This window comes from Phascolarctos cinereus, unplaced genomic scaffold (genome assembly GCF_003287225.1).
Source record: "Phascolarctos cinereus isolate Bilbo 61053 unplaced genomic scaffold, phaCin_HiC Scaffold_726;HRSCAF=1367, whole genome shotgun sequence".
Lineage (NCBI taxonomy): Eukaryota > Metazoa > Chordata > Mammalia > Diprotodontia > Phascolarctidae > Phascolarctos > Phascolarctos cinereus.
Window position 1 is genome coordinate 291,695,830 of NW_027556098.1, and position 20,458 is coordinate 291,716,287.

The following is a 20,458-nucleotide window of genomic DNA, read 5'->3' on the forward strand; positions in this document are numbered from 1 at the left end:
TCAAGCTATCATTTGATTGCTTTGTGATTTTTGGGATGGGGTACCCCATGCTCTATATCCAAGGCTTGATCCTTTCCTCAGCTAATACCAGTTTCACAGTGAACACACAGCAAATAGCAAAGAAATCCATTTATCCAAATCATAACAAAACAGAAAACAGAAAAGGTATACATAGGAGATTACAATACAAAGTGAAGGCACCCTCCGATTGGGAGTGGGGTCAGATCAACCAAGACAGAGGATTCTAAAACTTCCTGAAGTCTCTAGTGTAACAAGCTGGTAATTGGGACATGATGGAGACTGCTGGCTCCTCACATGTCTTTCCAGAGTCTTTTTCTTCAGAAACCTGAAATGGGGATGACATCATCCATCTTCTCTCTTGAAGCTGGAAACCAAAAGTGCCTGAAGTGACTTAATGCTTGAAGGGTCCTGAAGGAGACTGGTGCCCAAGATTCCCAAAGGAGACTGGTGCTGAGGAGTCCTGAAGGAGGACTGAAAGGAGACTTTCCCTTGGAGAGGAAGCTCTCTCTACTCTAGCCAACTCTGCCCTGCCCTTCACAAAGGGCAGGCCTTTTCGTTGTTCAGCTTTCAGTTGTGTCCAGTTCCTCATGTCTCCATAGACGATAGTGCTCCAGGACTTTCTGTCCTCCAGTATCTCCCAAAGACTGTCCAAACTCATGTTCATTGCTTCCATGACACCACGTATCCATTTCATCCTCTGCCATTTCCTTTTGACTTCAATCCTCCCCAACATCAGGTTCTTTTCCAGTGAGTACCATCTTCTCATTAGGTAGCCAAAGTATTTAAGCTTCAGCTTCAGTTTTTGACCTTCCAGTGAATAGCCTGAATTAATTTCTTTAAATATTGATTGATTTGACCTTCTTGTAGTCCAAGGGATTCTGGGAAGTCTTCTCCAGCACCGTAATTTGAAAGCATTGATTTTGTGGCACTCAGCTTTTCTTATAGTCCAGCTCTCAAAGCCATACATTACTACTGGAAAAACCATAGCTTTGACCATACAGACCTTTTTTGGCAAGGTGATGTCTCTGTTTTTTAGAATGTTGGTGGAAACAACTCTCTGGCATGATTCCCTTTTTTCAGAACTAGCTCATTATTTCAGAGGCCCTGAAGGAAAGTGTTAGAAAGAAGTATTAGACTGACTAACAAACTGAAGGTCTATGGAGCCATTGTGCTGACCTCATTGTTGTATGCCTGTGAAACCTAGACAGTATGTCAGTGCCATAACAAGAAACTGAATCGCTTCCATTTGAATTGTCTTAGGAAGATTCTGAAGATCATCTGGCAAGATAAGATACCAGACTCAGATGTCCTTTGTTGATCTAAATTGCCAAACATTCAAACTCTACTGCAGAAAACGCAACTCTGATGGGCTGGCAATGTTTGAATGCCAAATGTGCATTTGCCTAAAAGATTGTTTTATGGAGAACTGACACAAGGCCGGTGCTCACATGGTGATAAGATGAAGAGATACAAAAACACTCTCAGGTTCTCTCTGAAGAAAAACTTTGGCATTGATTGCGAGATGTGGGAAATGGCCAAAGACTGCCCAGTATAGCATACCCACATCAAAGAAGGCACTGTGCTCTATGAGCAAAGCAGAATTGCAATAGCTCAAAAGAAGTATGAGATGCACAAATTTAGAGACATCTCCACTCCAATGTTTATATGGAGCATTTGTGCCCAACCTTTGGTAGAGCCATCTGAGCTTGTATTGGTCTGATCAATTGCAGTCAGACACACTGTACCTTGACACCAACATAGTGATATCATTTTGATCCTTTTTGAGAACAAACAATCATGCTGTCCAGATTCAACTAGCTTTCCTTTCATGGAGCAAGCATCTTTTAAATTCACGGCTGTAGTAACCATCTGCAGTGATCTTTGAGCCCAAAAATATAAAATCTGACACTGCTTCAACTTCCTCTCCCTCTTTTTGCCAGGAAATGATGGAACCAGTTGCTAAGACCTTCATTGTTTATGTTAAGCTTCAAACCAGCTTTTATACTTTCCTTTTTCACCCTCATCGAGAGGGTTTTTAACTCTTCACTTTCTTCCATCAGAGTGGTATTGTCTATATATCTGAGATTGTTGATATTTCTCCTGGCAACCTTAAATCTGACTTTTGCTTCATCTAGCCTGGCATTTTGCTTCATGTACTCTGCATATTAGTTAAATAAATAAGATAAAAATATTCACCATTAGGGAGAGAGGCCCATACCAATGAGTTGGTAACAGGGGTTACTATGAGAGAGGAGGTTTGTCTTTATTGAATTATTGAGCTGTTTCTTGTGAGCTCATTCCTATGAGGTTTGAAGAGACTCAAGTTTTATACTCATTTCTTTACGTCTCATTTCTCCATCTTGCTTTTACTGGGATTAATCATTAAACTTTCCTCAGGAATGCTCACAAATCAGTTTCCTTTTCCTGTTTCATTTACTTTCCAAGGTTTTCTGATTGGTATTTTACCATTGGTATTGCAGTTTTATTCTTTGGGGAGGGGAGCATTCTAATTTTGCTCTTTGCTTTTTCAGCATTCCCCTACTGCTTCCTTCTCTCTGGGATAAGACTCTTTATTATCTTGTTATTCTTGCCTTAAGGAAACAAAAACAATCTATACATCTTTAAGGCATCTGTCTGTTAAATTCCCAGAGAAAAAAAATTTAAAGAATGTGATGCAGGAATGACAGTAGAAACAGGAAATATACTTATTCTCTATCCTAGGCAAAGTTGTCCTTTGTGAATCAATAATAGTTAATTGTTCCTGAATAAGATTGGGCCATTTTGTTCTGAGTCATTATTGTACTGTATTCATTTTTCTTCCCTTTTATTATTCTTCTTGGGTATGTGCCTACCACTCCTAACCTAAGACTAACTAAATTGTCCTTCTAAGATTTTATTCAGTGGAGGAAAAAAAGGAGAGAGAGAGAGAGAATGTTTCCGCCACCTATCCCAAGAGCCCATGTTTGGAGTATAAAGGCAAGAGTCTGGTAACAATCAGTTCTTTTTAGGTAGGACTAGATCTCTAAGGTTCTGTTTTTCAACCAGAAAGTCTGAAGACCTTGTATCAGATCTCAGCTGTGCCACTTACTAGCTCTGTGATCTTAAGCAAGTCAAATAACCCTTCGAGCCCAGGTTTCCAAGTTTGCGAGATGGCCTGCCTGCTTTCTGACCTGATGTGTATAAATTCGGGACCTTGGTGTGTGACCTTGGGCAAGATGTGGACCTCCACATCTTTTGGTCTCAATTTCTGTAAAATTCAAGGATTGAAATGGATAAGCTCCAAGACAATTCCTCCTCTAAATCTATGATCCTATATTCCAGAATATAAAGGCAGCATGGTAGAGTAGTTAGAGTGCTGGAGCTATTGTCAGGAAGCTCTGGGTTCAGACCCAACCTATGGCAATGTGTAGCTATTTGACCACAAGCAGGGTGCTGAATTCCTCTGAGCCTTCTCATCTATAAAATGGGGATAAGAACTATGATGATGATGGATCAATAAACATTTATTAAGCATCTACTGTGTACCAGGCATTGTGATAAGCCCTGGGGATACAAAAAGAGGCAAAAGACAGTAATGATGATGATGATGATAATGATGATGATATCTACCTCATAGTGTTGTTGTGAGGCTGAAATGAAAAAATGCTTGTATACCTTATGTAAATTACATGAGTATCAGTGGCTTTTATTATTATTATTATAATTATATAATGACATGTTTCTGTCATGAGCAGGTGCATTGTGTAGTGGAAGAAACACTGTCCTAGGTCAGAGACTTAGGTTTGAGCTCAAGTCTCTATGCTGGTTAACTCTATATCAGTCAGTTCATCTCTTCAAGCCACAGTTTACTCATCTGTCATTTGGGGATAATGGTACTTGCCCTATGAATATACAGAATTGTTGTGTTATAAAAGTGTTACAACAGTGTGATGTAAGTATATCATAAAACATTACATAAATGTAAGCTGCAATCGTGATTACTGTTCCTATATAAAAAAAATCTATGTATAAATTAGACTGTTCCCATCTACAACAAAGCTGAAAAGCAAAGATGTTCCCCAAAGAATCCTTAAGCTTGTAGAAAATATAAAGTGTCACAAAAGAAGATTTTCTTTTTCCTTTTGGATTGTACAGCACTGATCTCTTCTAGTCCTGGAAGGGCAAAATAGAATCTGCAGCTTATTTTGTCCATGTCAATATAAGTCAAAGGATGAAATATATCAAATTGTGATCAAGTTTCCAGAATTACAAGAGAGTATTGTTAAAAAAAAAATATATATATATATATGTATATATATATATATATGTAGTATAGATATACTTGAAAAACCTCCAAAGTTAACAGTTAAGAGATAAAAGCAAACATCCCCCAAACTCAGAAAGCCAATGAAGGGCTGTCGTAGATGTCATGATCAGCACCAAGGGGATACTTTTTTATACCTTACAAGGTACCAGTGCACTAGGGCATTGGTATATGATAATCTTAACTGACACTGACATAAGACTTTGAAGCTTTCAAAAGTGCTTTTATACATATTGCCTCATTTATATTTCCCATTAACTCTGTGAGGTGAGTACTTTTACAGTCGTTATTATCTCCATTTTATAGATGAGGGACCTGAGGTCCTAGGAGGTTAAGGGATTTGCTGTAAGTTGCACAGCTGGGAGGGGTCCCAGGCAGCTTTGGAATGCAGCTTTTCCTGATTCCCAGTCTAGGGCTCCATCCATTACCCAATAGTGAATTTAGGGAGTGTGCAATTATATTAATAACTAGTCTTAATGAAAGTGTTCAAATTCATTTATAAGATTGTATTTCCATTGAACCTGCATTTATTTTTCTTCCATATAGATATTCCATACTGCACCAGACCCAAATATTCCTCTTCCTCAGCCTCAATCCCGGTCGGGGTCCAGAAGGACAAGAGCCATTTGCCTTTCGACAGGCTCAAGGAAGCCCAAAGGGAGATATACCCCATGCCTGGCAGAACCAGATAGTAAGTGTGACGTAACCTTTCAAAATGTTTTCTACTTTTCTAGTCCAGTCTTTCATGGCTCTATGACTCTCCTGTTGGTGATTAGTGAGAGAGAAAATGTTCTTGCCAGCTCTTAGACTCTCTCTTTCTCCTATTCTACATTTATAAAGTCCCGGTCAGCATGTAGTATCTAGGTGCCAGGGACAAGCATATTAGACCAAATTCATTACCACTGCAAAGGGAAAAAAAAAACAACCATTCTTCTCAATACTCTTTCTTCTGAAGCTGTGATTAAGTACATCAGGTGCTTTCTCTTCAGCAGGTTTTGTCCTGGTGCAGAAGTGGCTGGAAAGAAAGTCTGACTGAAGCAGTCATTTTCCTTCCTCTTTTTACATTATGTTCTTAAAGCCTCATCTCTTGGGTATCATAAAAAGCTTAAACACACACACACACACACACACACACACACACACACACACACACACACTCACTCACTCACTCACTCACTCTGACTACCTTAGTGTACTGAGCCAAGCACCAAGGTGATTTAGAAAGTTAGCTTTAGCCAGTGATAGGTAGTACAAAAAACAAACAGTTGGAGAAGAGGTTGCTCTTCTCATTTTATTTTAATTTTTGTTTTATGCCTCTCTCCCCCTCCAAACCCCAGTTGCTAGATTTGACGGAGTTTTATAGAATTGCCAATGTGACCTAATGGAACTAGGAGTCAGGATATTTGACTTTGAGTTCCATGTCAGACATTTATTATGAGGCATTAGGCCAGTCACTGACTCATTCTGAGGCTCAGTTTCTTCATCTATAAAATGGGAATAGTAATAATTACTTACATTTATATCGCTCCTTAAGGTTTGCAAAGGACTTTCCTCACACAAATCCATGAAGATTTATACTTTGCAAAACTTAAAGTGCTATTTTGGGCAGGTAGGTGGTTCAGTGGTTAGAGTGCTGGACCTGAAATCAGGAGAACTTCTCTTTCTGGCTTCAGATACTTATTAGCTATGTGATCCTGGGCAAGTCACTTAACTCTGTTTGTCTCAGTTTCCTTATCTGTAAAATGAGCTGGAGAAGAAAATGGCAAACCACTCTAGTATCTTTGCCAAGAAAACCCCAAATGGGGTCACAAAAAGTTGGACAGGACTGAAAATGACTAAACAACACAAAAGCAGCTATTTAAATGTGAGTAGTTGTTAATTATGGAAAGGTAGCAAGGTGCAGTGGACAGAAGGCTGTACTTGGAACCAAGAAAATGTGGGTTCAAGTCTTGCTTGTGAAATAGACCCTTTGTGTATCTATGGGCAAGTCATTGAAGCTCTCAGTGCCCCCAGACAACTCTGTTAAGATTATTCATTACAAACAAGTTGCTGGTCTGCATCAGTGGAGGGAGCTTCTATATGTACCTGGAGTTCCCTAGGTCAATTATAGACACAATCAATAATTTAAATGGATTCAGCAGATACTTAATAAGTACTTACTATATTTAAGACACTATGTTAAGTGTTGAAGATACAAGAGAAGATGACCCAGTCCTTGCTATTAACAGGGGGATGGGAGGAGGAGGGTGTAGGGGAGGAAATAGAGAAATATACAGCACATACACATAAAAGTGTGATTCAATGGATGGTTTGATAGAGGGAAGGGGAGAAATTCAGAAGAAATACTCTCAGAGCTTCAGTTTTTATCATATTTTCCTGCAACATCAAAGAAAACTCCAGTAAAATAGCTTTCGTGTTGCAGAATTGTTAGCTACAGAAAATGAATTTGCCCTTTGTGAAGTTGGTGCAGCTTTGAATTTGCCTGCTGATGGCTAATAGTGCCATTAAATGAAAGGGATTCCTTTTATCCTATCGTAATAACACTTCTTGGAAGGGGGTGGAGAGGACAGGACACAAAGAAAACGACAACAACAAAAGATGTCATTAATCCATTCCTTTTGCCTCCCTATTCAGTCATCAGTGAAACTCTTTTCCCATTGTTCCATTACTCTGGGGTCTTGCTGTCGGGGCAAATTTTGATCTTACTGTGTTTGGTCTTATGGTCTGTAAATACTTGAGAAAATATATGTGTGTGTGTGTGTGTGTGTGTGTGTGTGTGTGAATATGTATGTATATGTACACACACACATACATACATACACATACATACATGCATACATACATTATATATATACATAGATTATATATATACACACACACATACATTATATATATGTGTGTATGTGTATATATATATATATATATATATATATATATATATATATATATATATGTGTGTGTGTGTGTGTGTGTGTGTGTGTGTGTGTGTATGTATATATATATATGTGCCATGGAAGAAATGTAGCTACCCATTCCACTTTTTAAAATACCCTTTCTTTATTGGGAAGAACTATCAATAACAGCTGTAGGCCCAGAATTTCAGTGACTGTAGTAGTCATCATCAGCAAGAAAAGGTACAGCTTTAAGTAGTGCTATTATTAACAGAAAGCTTTCCTTTTTTTTCCCTCCACCACAGGTGATTCATACAGCAGCAGCCCAGATAGTACACCTATGGGTAGCATAGAATCACTCTCCTCTCACTCATCAGAACAAAATAGCACTACTAAGTCAGCTTCTTCCCAGCCACGGGAAAAATCTGGAGGCATCCCCTGGATTGCATCTCCACCACCTTCCAATGGACAGAAAAGCTCAGGGCTCTGGACAACTAGTCCAGAATCAAGTTCTAAAGAAGATGCATCCAAAACAGATGTGGAATCTGACTGTCAGAGTGTTGCATCAGTTACTAGCCCAGGGAACATTTCCCCACCAATAGATCTGGTCCAAAAGGGGCCTTATGGACTATCAGGACTGAAGAGATCTGCAGCTTCCTCCCTCAGATCGATCACTGCAACTGAAGGTAAGCAATGCAAAGCTTACACTTTTCTCTTGTCGCATCATCAGTTGCTTGGTTATTCAGCGTGATTATGTAAGGGGAAAAGCTAAGAAGTTAAAGGACTAATGATGCCTATTAACTTTGCTCATGTTAACATTTGTGCGTTTATAAGAACCCTTTTACATTGTGACTTTTTGGCTAAATTTCTCTATCATGGTGAGGTGATACCATTTTAAAAATTGCTGTAGTTTGTGATCTCCCCAAGGATGGTCTACTGTGCACTGAACATTCTGTACATTTCCATTTTGGTTCAAAGAAAAACATCCCCCTTTTTTTTGTAACAAACATGCACTGTGATATTAGCTTTATTTTGTCTTTTTGATTTTGGGGATTTTCTTTATAGGAAATAAAAGCTACAGTGGATCCATTCAAAGCTTAACTTCCATAGATTCCAAAGAGACACCCAGAGCGCCACCAAATCCTGACCTTCCTCCAAAAATGTGTAGGAGATTGAGGTTAGATACTACGTCAAGCAATGGATATCAGCGCCCTGGTTCAGTGTAAGTGATAAAGATCTTAGGATTCGTTTTTAATTGTTTAATCTCCATTTTAATACTAAGTAGCATAGTTAGGTTAGCAAGAACACTAGGAAACCCTGAGATCTGAGGTTGTATCCAAGCTGAGTAACCCTGGACAAGTTACTTTCTTTCTCTTCTTGTGATCTGCTATAGAATGGATAGAGTGATCTATGTGCCTTTGCAAGACTATTTTGGAAACTAGTTTATGATTAAAAATGACTGTGGTACAGCAGGTAGAGTTCTGCACTTGGAATAATGACTGCCTGGGTGGGTTGTGATCTGCATTGCTTCTCGTTCTGACAAAATCACAGAGATGTAATTTAGAATAAATATTATGAATGTAAATTTGGGCAATAACATTTTGAAGGTTAGGTTAGGATTAGAGGATATAAGACTATGTAGTGAAACACTTTTGAGTTCCTTAGGAGACAGGTATAAATTCAGGCAGGTTAATAGACAACTACACAGTTCAGTAAGACATTCTGATACTGATTTGTATTTAGTGTAATGTCATTCTTATGGTTTAAGTTGCTGCCTCTCACCTGAACAGAGGGGCATAAACTGTTTATTATTTAAAACTGACTCCCACCACCATCCTTTTCTCTACTATTTTTATCCCCCAGAAGAAGATAGGTGGTGCAGTGGTTAGCGTGCTGAGACTGGAGTCAGGAAGATCTGAGTTCAAATCCAGCCTCAGATACTTTCTAGCTATGCCACCCCATTGCCTTAGTTTCCTTAACTGAGGGATCGTAACAGTACTTTCCTCCCAGCGTCGTTCTGATGATCATATAAGATAATACTTATAAAGCACTTAGCACAGTTGCACATTGACACTCAATAAATGCTTGTTCTCTCCCCTTTCACTGTAAGGTACCATAGCAGCCATGACCAGCTCACCCTACTCTGAGCTGTGTAGCACCATCTTGGGCCACCTACCTCTGCCACACCCAAAACACTCACTCTCTCTCTCTCTCTCTCTTTTTCTCTCTCTCTCTCTCTCTCTCTCTCCCTCTCTCTTCCTTCAGTGTAATAATCAAGGCCATATTTCATTTAGCTCATTCACCCATATTTTCTTGCCTAGGTATAAATACTTTTTTGAAAACAGTTCCTGACAAAAGCACACTCCTTTTCGCAGAGGGAAAAAAAGTGAGTTGGGGTGGGAGAAAGGAAAAAATTATTAAAAATATGAGGATTACTTGAAATGAATTATTTAGTGAATGAATGGGTGGGAGAGGTAAGGCTGCTATGGAGTATGATATAGGAAGAAATTAATGATTCAGAGTGTTGGTGAACAAAAAAAAAGAAGAGGAAGAGTGAGGCAGATGCCAAAAGAAGGAAAGAAGAGACAAAGGAGGGAGAGAGGGCAGGAGGAAGGGATACAAAGAAGGAGGAAGAAAGAAAAAACAAAGAAGAATGGGAAAGGATGAAAGAGAAAGGGGAAAGAAGGAGAAAACTGAGGCCTATCTGGTTTTTATTACCTGAGGCTTTGCTGAAAGTAACGGTTCTGAGTATTCAAGCTTTCTTACAGTTGGCAGTGAGTTACAACTTCATATCAGGAGAATTTATCTTCTTATAGTTTAAAATCTGCCTCCCATGATGGCTTGGGATTTTTCTGGTCAAGCAAGCACTTACTTATATGTTTACTTTATAATACAGTCAAAAGAGCCCTGGTTTTGGAAGCAGCGGACTTGGTTTCAGGCCTGTCCTTATAAACTACGAAGTGACTTTGGCAAGTCACAATAAGCAATTTGGGCCTCAGTTAAGATTGGACCAAATGACTTCTGAGGTTTCTTTCACCTCTAACTCTGTGATCCCATGATTCTGCTTTAGTAGCCAGAGGAGTAAGGTGACTTCAAGTTCTGTGTCCATTGTATAGAAAACCATGCCAAACACATTGAGTCATTTGCATAAAGGCAGTAATTGAGAGGCTCTGAGAGGCAATGAGCTTGCCAAGGGAAAGAGCAGAGAGAGGGACGGTTAGCAAAGAAAGCAGACTAGGAGCATCTTGGTAGTTGGAAAGAAAATCAGGAGAACATGTCGCTAAAGCTAAGAGAGGAGTCAGTATCGTAGGGAGATGTGGTCAAACAACAAAAACAGCAGAGAAGTTAAATGGATGAGGACTGAAAACTGGCCATTGGTTTTGGTAATTGTGGGAACATCTTGACCTTAAAACATTTTCAGTAGAAACGTTGAAGCTCATCCTTTGTTCTGTGCTGGCCAGAAGAGGGGAGACTGTCTTTTCAATTCTTTTGGAATCTTCTCTGAAATAATCTTCAAAAACACCTTCAAATTCTGTCTCCTCCACTATGAATTTCTTCTGTATACATACATACATATACCTACATGTATATGCATAGATTTACATGCATGCATACATGTATACATATATTGTATATGTATATATAAAATCTTTGATGATTATCTTTGTAAAGATTAGCCTCATTAGTATCTTGATGTAAATATCATAATTATGTATAAATTTTACATGTATATGCATGGTGTGTATACATCTGTGTACACATATACCCATATATACATATACATATACACAGTCTCTATTTGTGTGTGTGTGTGTGTGTGTATACGTGTAGATAGATTTAGTCAGGTCTAACCACTTCCTCTCTTCTTCCTCACATAGTATACCACGTACTAATGTTAACAGACTCCAAATATGGTGATTTCACTACTAGTTTTAAAAAATTGATTACTATAAAAATATTGACAAAAATTTTCCACTTAGAGTATGTTTTGCCCTTCTGGTTTCATGTGCAAAGACAATCAAGCTGATCTAGTTGGATATCACACAAAGTTTTCTATAGGCTTTTTTTCTCAAATGCATTATTCTGTTTTGTGAGGTAGTGCTACTGTCTGAATTTTGTTTTCCTTTTCCACTATGTTTTGTAAATGAGTTTGTGTTGCCCTTGGCTGTCATATCTCTTTACTAAACAGCATGAAAATCAAGAGTCTGCTGGTCCCAATGGTTTCTGGACCTCCTTTGTTCTTATTGTGGCAATTGTTTTCATAGATAATTCCAGATTCATAAAATTTCAGAATAAGAATGGACCTCAGTGGCAAAGTAGTTTAACTCACTTTGGAAAAAGAGTCCCTTCTATACAACATTCATGTAATTGGTGTTCCAGTCTTTGCTTAAAGACCCCCTTAAGCAACCTATTTCATTCTTGGGTAGTTCTAATAATAAAGACATTTTTCCTTCTTTACTCTGACATCAAGCTTAAAATGTATTTCTTTGCAACTTCAGTTGAGGACAGTCAGGACAATTCTATTCTTTTTTCCATAGGCAGCCCTTCAAGAACTTGAAGACAACTATCCCATGCTCCTTAAGTCTTTGCATTAGCATGAGATGCTTCACCATCCTGGTTGTCCTTCTCTTGACACTTTCTAGTTTTTTATTATACTTCCTAAAATTTGTTAATTTCTCTGTGTCAGCCTTTGCAATTTATGTCAGACCATAGGCTACAATCATCTTTATGGAGTCTCTTTTTAAAGTCAGATATATAAATGTCCTATGAAATGAAGCTTCTTGTTGCTTTTAGTGTCACTATAAAGCCAGCTCTGCCCATCTCTCTTGTCTTCCATCTGAGGAGAATATACTAGCCATCCTTCCATTTAAATATAGCTCCTTTATGTATTTTGGTTTCTTATTCAACTTCATTATCATTATCAGCATTGGCATTGATAGCATTTAAATAGTGCCTTAAGATTTGCTAAGTTTTACAAATATCTTATTTTATGCTCACAACAAGCTTGGGAGGTAGGTGCTATTATTATAATCCCCATTTTACAGATGAGGAAACTGATGCAGACAGGTTAAGTGACTTGCCCAGAGTCACACACCTAAGTAAGTGTGGGAGGCTGGATTGAATTCAGGTAGGTCTTTCTGACTCTAAGTCCTGCTTTCTATCTATTGCATTACCTAGCTGTCTCATTTGAGTTCCTTGAGATAAGGAAATGCCTTTAACTTTTCTTTATATTCCTAGCACTTAGCACAGAGCCTGGAATAGAGAAGGTGCTTAATAAATGCTCATTGACTAACTGACCCACGTGTTAACTGCTTGTTAAGTAGTCAGAGATATGATATTAAGGGTGACAACAGTTAAATTAATGTAGTCCCTGGACCTGTATGTAAAGTCTTCAACTTTGTAGAACCTATCATCTTATCAACTTTAATTTAGACTTACCTCCATGGTGGGATGGAGTAGGACTTTTGTTAAGGGCTTTCTCCTTGTAAAAACAGGTAATTGTTGTAGTTATCTATGCCCTGAGCTTATTCTCATTTCTTTTCACTTTACTTCAAGTAAGACCATTATTTATGTATTTAGAATCCATGTCATTTTCCTTCATAATTAAAAACTATTGTTAATTAAACTTCATGAATTTGCTAGTCCATGTTTCCTGAGATTATCTATCAGTCTGTCTGGCTGTCTATCTACATACACATACATATATACACATATATTTCTATCCTAATAACCAGACCTGACATTAAAATTATGAGAAATAATTTGAAGAACAGTTCCTGCTAAAACATAGAGTTAAAGGTAGTACTTGCACTTTGAACTTCCTCCCACCTTCTGAGTCCATAAGGTCCAACAAATATTAGATCCACTAAGATAACACTGATGGTGATTTGGGTATCTCTTTATCTTTCCCCAACCTAGCATAATGCCTTACATAAAGTAGGAAATTATTAAAGGGAAGAGTAGATAAATGAATTAATAAAGAACATGCTCCAAGAAGGAGATCTTTACCATTCTCAATAGTTATTGGAGAGAGGAAAAATGAAGTTAAAAGAAGAACCCATGAAAGAAGCAAGAAAAAATAATAAAAAAAATTCATTTGGAAAAACAAAAAGTCAAGAAGATCAAAGGAAATAATGAAAAAAAATGTAAAGAAAAGGGGTTTAGCTGTACCAGATTTTAAACTATATTATAAGACAGTAATTATCAAAATTCTCTGGCCCTGGGTAAGAAATAGAAAGGTAGTAGATGAATGGAATAGAGCAGACATACAATTTACAACAGCAAATAAACATAATAACCTTGTATTTGACAAGTGTAAAGACTTAAGATTTGGGAATAAGAATCCATTATTTGGTAAAAACTATTGGGAAAATTAGAAAGAAGTATGGCAGAAACTGGGCCATACTTACACCATTTATGAAGATAAGGTCAAAATAGATACATGATCTACATTTAAAGAGAGATTTTACAAGAAAATTAGAAGAACATGGAACATATTACTTATCAAACTTATGGATATGCAACAATTTATGAATTAACAAAAGACAGAAAACAGTTATAAAATGGATAATTTCAATTACATTAAATTAAAACATTTTTATGCAGATAAAACATATATAGTCAAGATCAGAAGGGAAGCAAAAAATTGGGGAAATTTTTGTGGACAGTTTATCAGAGGTCTCATATCTAAAATATATAAAGAACTTGTCAAATCTGTAAGCATATGAATCATTCCCCAGTTGATAAATGGCCAAAGGATATGAAAAGGAAGTTTTCCAATGAGGAAATCAAAACAATTTATAGTCATGTGAAAAAATGCTGTCATTATTGATTAGAGAAATGCAAATTAAAACAGCTTTGAGATAATCATTTTACAACTACCATATCGGCTATAATGATATAGGGGAAAGTGACAACTGTTGGAAGGGATGTGGAAAAATTGGGACTTTAATTCATTGTTGGTAGAATTGTGAACTGATCCAAGCATTTTGGAGAACAATCTGGAATTGTGCCCAAAGAATTATTAAACTGTCTATACCCAGCAATACCACTAGTTGGTCTATTTCCAAAGATAATTAGGGAAAAAGGAAAAGAACCTTTGTGTTCTCCAATGTAAATAGCAGCTCTCTTTGTTGTAACAAAGAACTGGAAATTGCAGGGACACCCATCAGTTGAGGAATGGCTGAACAGGTTGTGGTACGTGATTGTGATGGAATATTACTATGCGATTAGAAATGATGAACTCAGTGATTTTAGAAAAAAAAACATGGAGAGATTTGCATGAAATAATGAAATAATGAAAAGCAAAATGAGCAGAACCAAGAGAACACTGTATATGGTAACAGCAATATTGTTTTACAAATGACTTTGAGCGAATAAGTTATTTTAACTATTATAAATACCAAAAGTAAGTACAAAGGATATATGAAGAAAGATGCTATCTGCATCCAGAGAAAGAATTGATAATTACAAGTATGTATAGAATAATTTTACACATCTACACACACACACACACACACACACACACACACACACACACACACACACACACGTCTAATGGTAGCCATCTCTAGGGCAGGGAGGAAGAAAGAAAAAAGGGGGGAAAAGAAATTTGTAGGCCAGTTTTGTTGTATATTTGAAAGGAGTAGCAAGTTGTGCATAGTAGATTTGCAGTTTCACATGCAATCATCTTTTTTTTATTGTACTATGTTATGGAAATGCTTGTTTTATTCCAGAAATAAAAAAATATTTTTTTTAAAAAGGAAGCTAGTGGTTTATAGCAACCCAGTGTTCATCTCGTACCCTGAAAGATTGGGCCAAAAATGTCATTTATAGTTAGTTAGCAATATGCTTCTAATTTATAGCACTGTTTCACTTAAAGTTCATGGTACTCTGTTCACATTTTTGTATTCACAACAATTTTTTTTTAAATGATGCAGCAGAAACTTATGATGATCTTGAATGATTTCCGGGACAGATAGTAAAAGAGTTACCTTCGAAAAGCAAATTTAAAACATGTGTTTTTGCTTCATTTTCAGAGTGGCGGCTAAAGCCCAACTGTTTGAAAGTGCTGGTTCACTTAAGCAGGTTTCTGCTGGACGGTAAGTTCTCTAAATATAATATCTTATTATATTAATAAAGAACTTTAGCAATGCTGACTTGCTAAAATTATTAATAACCATTCACTTAACTGCTGTGCCTCGCTGTTTATCCAGCTACAAAGTACTTGTGCTTAGATAATTCAGCAAGTTTATTGTGGAAAAATTAAGTCAGTTATACTCAGCTTTTTGTTCCTCAGGCATAACCTGCCTGTTTCTTTTACTTCTATTCTTTAAAATGCTGGCCTTCTTGCTGTTCATCCCACATGACATTCCACATCTTGATTCCTTTGCTTTTCATTGACTGTCCCCATACCTGGAATGCTCTTCCCCTCACCTCACTTCCTGGCTTCTTTCAAGATTCAGCTTGAATCCCACTTCCTGCAAGAAGCCTTTCCTTGTCTCTAATTCTGGTGCCTTATGTCTGAGGTTACTTTCCATTTACATGTTATGTATCTTGTATGTACATAATAGTTGCTTCCACAATCTTTTTCTCACTAGAACCTGAGCTCCTTGAGGGCAGGGATTCTGTTTTGTTCTTTCTTTATATTCCTGGCACTTAGCACAGAGCCTGTCATGTATTAGGCACTTGATAAATGTTATGTAACAGAGCGATTGCCCTAAAGAAGGGCAATGTCAAGGAATGATCAAATTACCGAATAATTGCACTCATTTCACACACCAACAAAGTTATGCTTGATTCCGCAAGTGAGGCTTCAGCAGTACGTGAACTGAGAATTTCTCGAAGAGCAAGCTAGTTTTCAAAGAGGCAGAGGAACAAGGTACCAGATCGCCAACATTGCTGGATTATGGAGAAAGCAAACTTCATTGACTACCTTAAAGCCTTTGACTGTGTGGATTACAACAAAATGTGACAAGTTCTCAAAGAGATGAGAGTACCAGATTATCTTGTTTCCTGAGGAACCAGTATTTGAGCCACGAAGGAACAATTAGAACCAAACATGGAACAGTTTATTGGTTTAAGGTCAGAAAAGGAGTACAACAAGGCTTTATATCATCACCTTATTTATTTAACCTATATGCAGAGAACAGCATGAGAAATGACAGACTGGATGAATCAAAAGCTGGAATTAAGATTGCCAGGAGAAATATCAACAATCTCAGATATAAGACAATACCAGTCTGGTGGCAGAAAGTGAAGAGGAATTAAGAAGCCTCTTGATGAGGGTGAAAGAGGAGAGTGTCAAAGCTGGTTTGAAAAAATAAAAATCTTGACAACAGCTCCCATCACTTCCTGGCAAATAGAGGGAGAAGAAATGGAAGCAACATCCAATTTTATATTCTTGGGCTCAGTAATCACTGCAGATGGTGACTGCAGCCATGAAATTGAAAGACGCTTGCTCCTTAGAAAGAAAGCTATGGAAAATCTGGGCAGCATACTAAAAAACAGAGTCATCACCTCTCCAACAAAGGTCCATGTAGTCAAGGCTATGATTTTTCCAGTAGCAATGTATGGCTGTGAGAGTTGGACTACAATGAAAGTTGAGCATTACAGGACTGACACTCTCAAATTGTGATACTGAAGAAGACTTTTGAAGAAGAGAGTAAGGAGGTCAAATCAATCAATACTTCAAGAAATTAATTCAGGCTATTCACTGGAGGGTCAAATACTGAAGCTGAAGCTTAAATGCTTTGACCATATAATGAGAAAGAAGATGGTACTAATCGGAAAAGACCCTGATGTTAGAAAAGATTGAAGGGAAAAGGGGATGGCATAGGACAGGATAGGATAATGTCATGGAAACAATGAATATGAACTTGGACAGACTTTGAGAGAGAGTGGCTATTAGAAGGACTTGGAGTACTATGGTCCAGAGAGTCAGGAAAAGTTGGACACAATTGAAAAACAACAACAACAATGGTGTGATTAAAGTAGAGAGATACACATCTGTCCAGAATCAGTGGGGAAAGAGGTATTCCACATAAGTGAATTTTCCTGATAAACTAGAACATTTTCTCTCTAAGTTCCATGTGTGTGTACATATATGTATGTATGTAAATGTGTGTATGTAACATTTCACCTTTTTTATGAAAAGATTTTTCTAAAGATTATTGCACACTTAATTAAACATGATATAAAACATTTTAAAGCTTTCTTGCTAACTCAGGGTCATCTTTATTAATGCCAGTTATTATATTCTACCATTATTAAAATGATAACCTCCTAGGTTTTTGCTATTTTTCCTTGTACTCACTGGCTTAGACTACTAATCTTTTCAAGTTCTTGCATCTACTGTTTTATGATTTTTTTTGTCCTTTCCCTTACTCTTAAGCTGTTCATCATTTTTTTTTCTTGCTGTCATTGCTTCTACCACTAGAAGCCCATTATGACCCTGTTCTTCCTATTAATTTGCACTTCTAATATGTGGGTTAGAAATGAAATTGAATTATGGTAGTAATTAAATAAGAATGAATAAGTTGTAAGTCAGAACCTGAGGAATTCTCTTCTGATTAAAGTACACAAATCTGTTATATAGACTTTGCCACAGTGCCTTTCTTAAATTTTTTTGCTAGGTTCTTGGCTGTGTTCTAGATATTTGAGATTGTCAAATAAGTGGCCCAAGTATAAGTGTTATGTTATTGTCTTGTGTTTATTATCCAACATAATCCATTTCCATCTGTCCACTAATATTGTATCCCTTAACCTTCTCTTGGTCATGACCATAAATCTTTTCTGTGTAGTCAGTTGTATTAAATTATTTTGTCAACCCATATAAAAGTTTTCTTTCATTCTCTGTATTTGACTTGCCTTGTGGAGCAAGGCAAGCATCACAAATATAATTGTGGGAGAGCTTGATTCTAAGACCAGGGTATGGGGATTCAGATTTACCTTTAAATATGAAATATCTGTGTAATTCCATTTGAAGTTCTTAACAGTTTTGGGGGGAACCTTGGTCTGCAATTTAGATTCACCACCAGATGGCGATATTTTATTAGGTTGCACTAACTGGAAACGGGTGTCTGCAAATGGGATATAGAATAATCATAGAAATGAGACAAAAGCTTTAAGAAAATATTCCCTCTATTCGTATATTCAATCATAGGGTTATAATATAATGGAGATTATTATGATAAATGTGGCTTTAAACAAACCGCTATAGTGTGAGAGAAAGAAGATTCGACTAAGAGAGGAGACTCAAATTCTAGGGTTTTGTTCTGCAACTATAAATGTTGGACATACCACTTAACCACTATGGGCATCATTTTCTGTTTTGGGAAATGTGAAGGTAGGACTGGATGACCTCTGACACTCTTCCTAACCTTTAGTTTTTATGATTTGCTGTAAATGTGCTTTTATTTCCTAATTACGTACTTTGGTACTTCAGTGGCATGAGTATAAACTACAGACCATTCATGGCTTCTTATCCTGTTCTATTCTTGTCCTGTAAATCTCCCTTAGAGATCTAACCTAACCACTGAATGCCTTCCTACAGTCCATTTATTAAATATTTTGTGCATACCACTGTAGTACTTGGGTCTTTCATGTGTTGTGCTTTACTCTTTTTGCCTGATCACCAAGTTTCTCAACCATTTTCACGTATTTGAAAGAAAGAGGGATTATACTTATTTTTGGTCCCCTGGGGCAGAACTATGAAGAACAGAGTGGTTATGGGAGTTTTCAAAGAGAAAAATTTAAGCTTGATTTCACCTCTAACAATTAGAGCTCTCCATTTAATAAACCCTGAAAATTTGTTATCCCACTTGTACCTAAAGAACTTTAGTAACAAGGAGCTGGCTACCCTATAAAGAAACCCAGGAACATCTGATTAGCTTAGAAAGTAACCAAAATTTGTTATTCTTATAGCAATGACTCTATATATCCAAGTTCTTCCAGATATATAATAGTCATAGTTCATAGAGAACAATTTTCCTTTTAAAAAAACATTATTAAGGAACATTTAGATTTGTTCATTTAATTAGAGGGTTAACTAGTATTTATTGAGGGTTTACCAAGTTCAGTTTCTCACTTAGCTGAAGTATGATAGGCTAGGGTTTTTGTGGGGGATTTTTTTTTTGGATATTCTTCCCAATATTACCCTAGATAAAAACAAGTATCTTATACTCAGATTCTTTAGATCTTAGTTTTTGGACCTCCAGTCAAATTTTAAAAAGCTAAAAGCTTTATTCAACTGAGGGCCTAGCTTCTTGTCCATCTGTGTTGCCACTCTAAGATATGTATTGAAGGACAGCTCAGTACACTATTAATCTACCTTTTTGAAATACTATGAGAAATACGAATTCTTTATCATTGTGAATTGCTAAGATCATCTCATTGAGAGTGTCCTAGAATTTACTGGGGCTTCAGGTCATCTACACAATATCATTTGAATGTAGGAGTATTTGGAGGACCCCTCACCATCACAAACAAATTCCTCTTTCATTTGGATTGTTTGCAAGAAGTCTCCTATAACATCAGTAAATGCTTTTAGTGAGTGTGGTGGCAGCAATATCTTAACCTTTGCCCCCTTGCAAGTTAGGCTAGTTTTTCCTTAAATGGTATTGACCATTTATTAATTGGGGAATAGATCTTATGTTTATAAATTGAAATGAGACCAAATTAGAGTAACTTGCTGCAAAGATTTTTTCCCAGTTAACAACATTGGTTGTGTTTGTGCAAAAATGTTTTAAATTTTATGCAATCTGTGATCCTCTCTATTCAAGAGTCATGAAATCTTCCCCTGCCTTTCCTGTAGTTCCAAAGGGTTAATTTCTTCTTTGTGCCTCTAATTTCTTTATGATATATGATATTATATCTATTCATTTCAGTTTATCTTTGTTTATGGTGTGAGGTGTCAGTCTAAACCTAATTTCTACCAGACTGCTTTCCAGTTTTCCCAGCCTTCTCCCCCCAAAATATGTTAGAAAATGAGATTCAAGAGTAATAATTAAGAATAGTCAAAGGTTTATAGACTAGTCAGAAGCATCATGTATATTTATATATAACACAGAAAATGACTAGTTCCCAACATGGAAATCATTATAAAATCAGCTACCTATGGTCTTTTTACATTAGTTTCTTGCATTAAAGGTCAAAATTATAGCCAAATTAGAAGAAAGAATAAAAATTTAAAACAGATTGGCTATATGAGTGGGGCAACTCTTAACTTACATGTTAAACCTTT

General features: G+C 36.9%; 1 protein-coding gene across 1 annotated transcript in view; it reads left to right on the forward strand.

Annotated features, from left to right (window-relative positions):
- The window catches only part of ARHGAP42 (Rho GTPase activating protein 42), a 392,658-nt gene that overhangs the window by 362,236 nt on the left and 9,964 nt on the right, over positions 1–20,458 (forward strand). The window contains exons 19-22 of the mRNA XM_020996109.2: positions 4,871–5,015; positions 7,521–7,901; positions 8,281–8,437; positions 15,255–15,317. Of these exons, the coding sequence (XP_020851768.1) occupies positions 4,871–5,015; positions 7,521–7,901; positions 8,281–8,437; positions 15,255–15,317 (746 nt within the window). The remainder of the gene's footprint in view (positions 1–4,870; positions 5,016–7,520; positions 7,902–8,280; positions 8,438–15,254; positions 15,318–20,458) is intronic.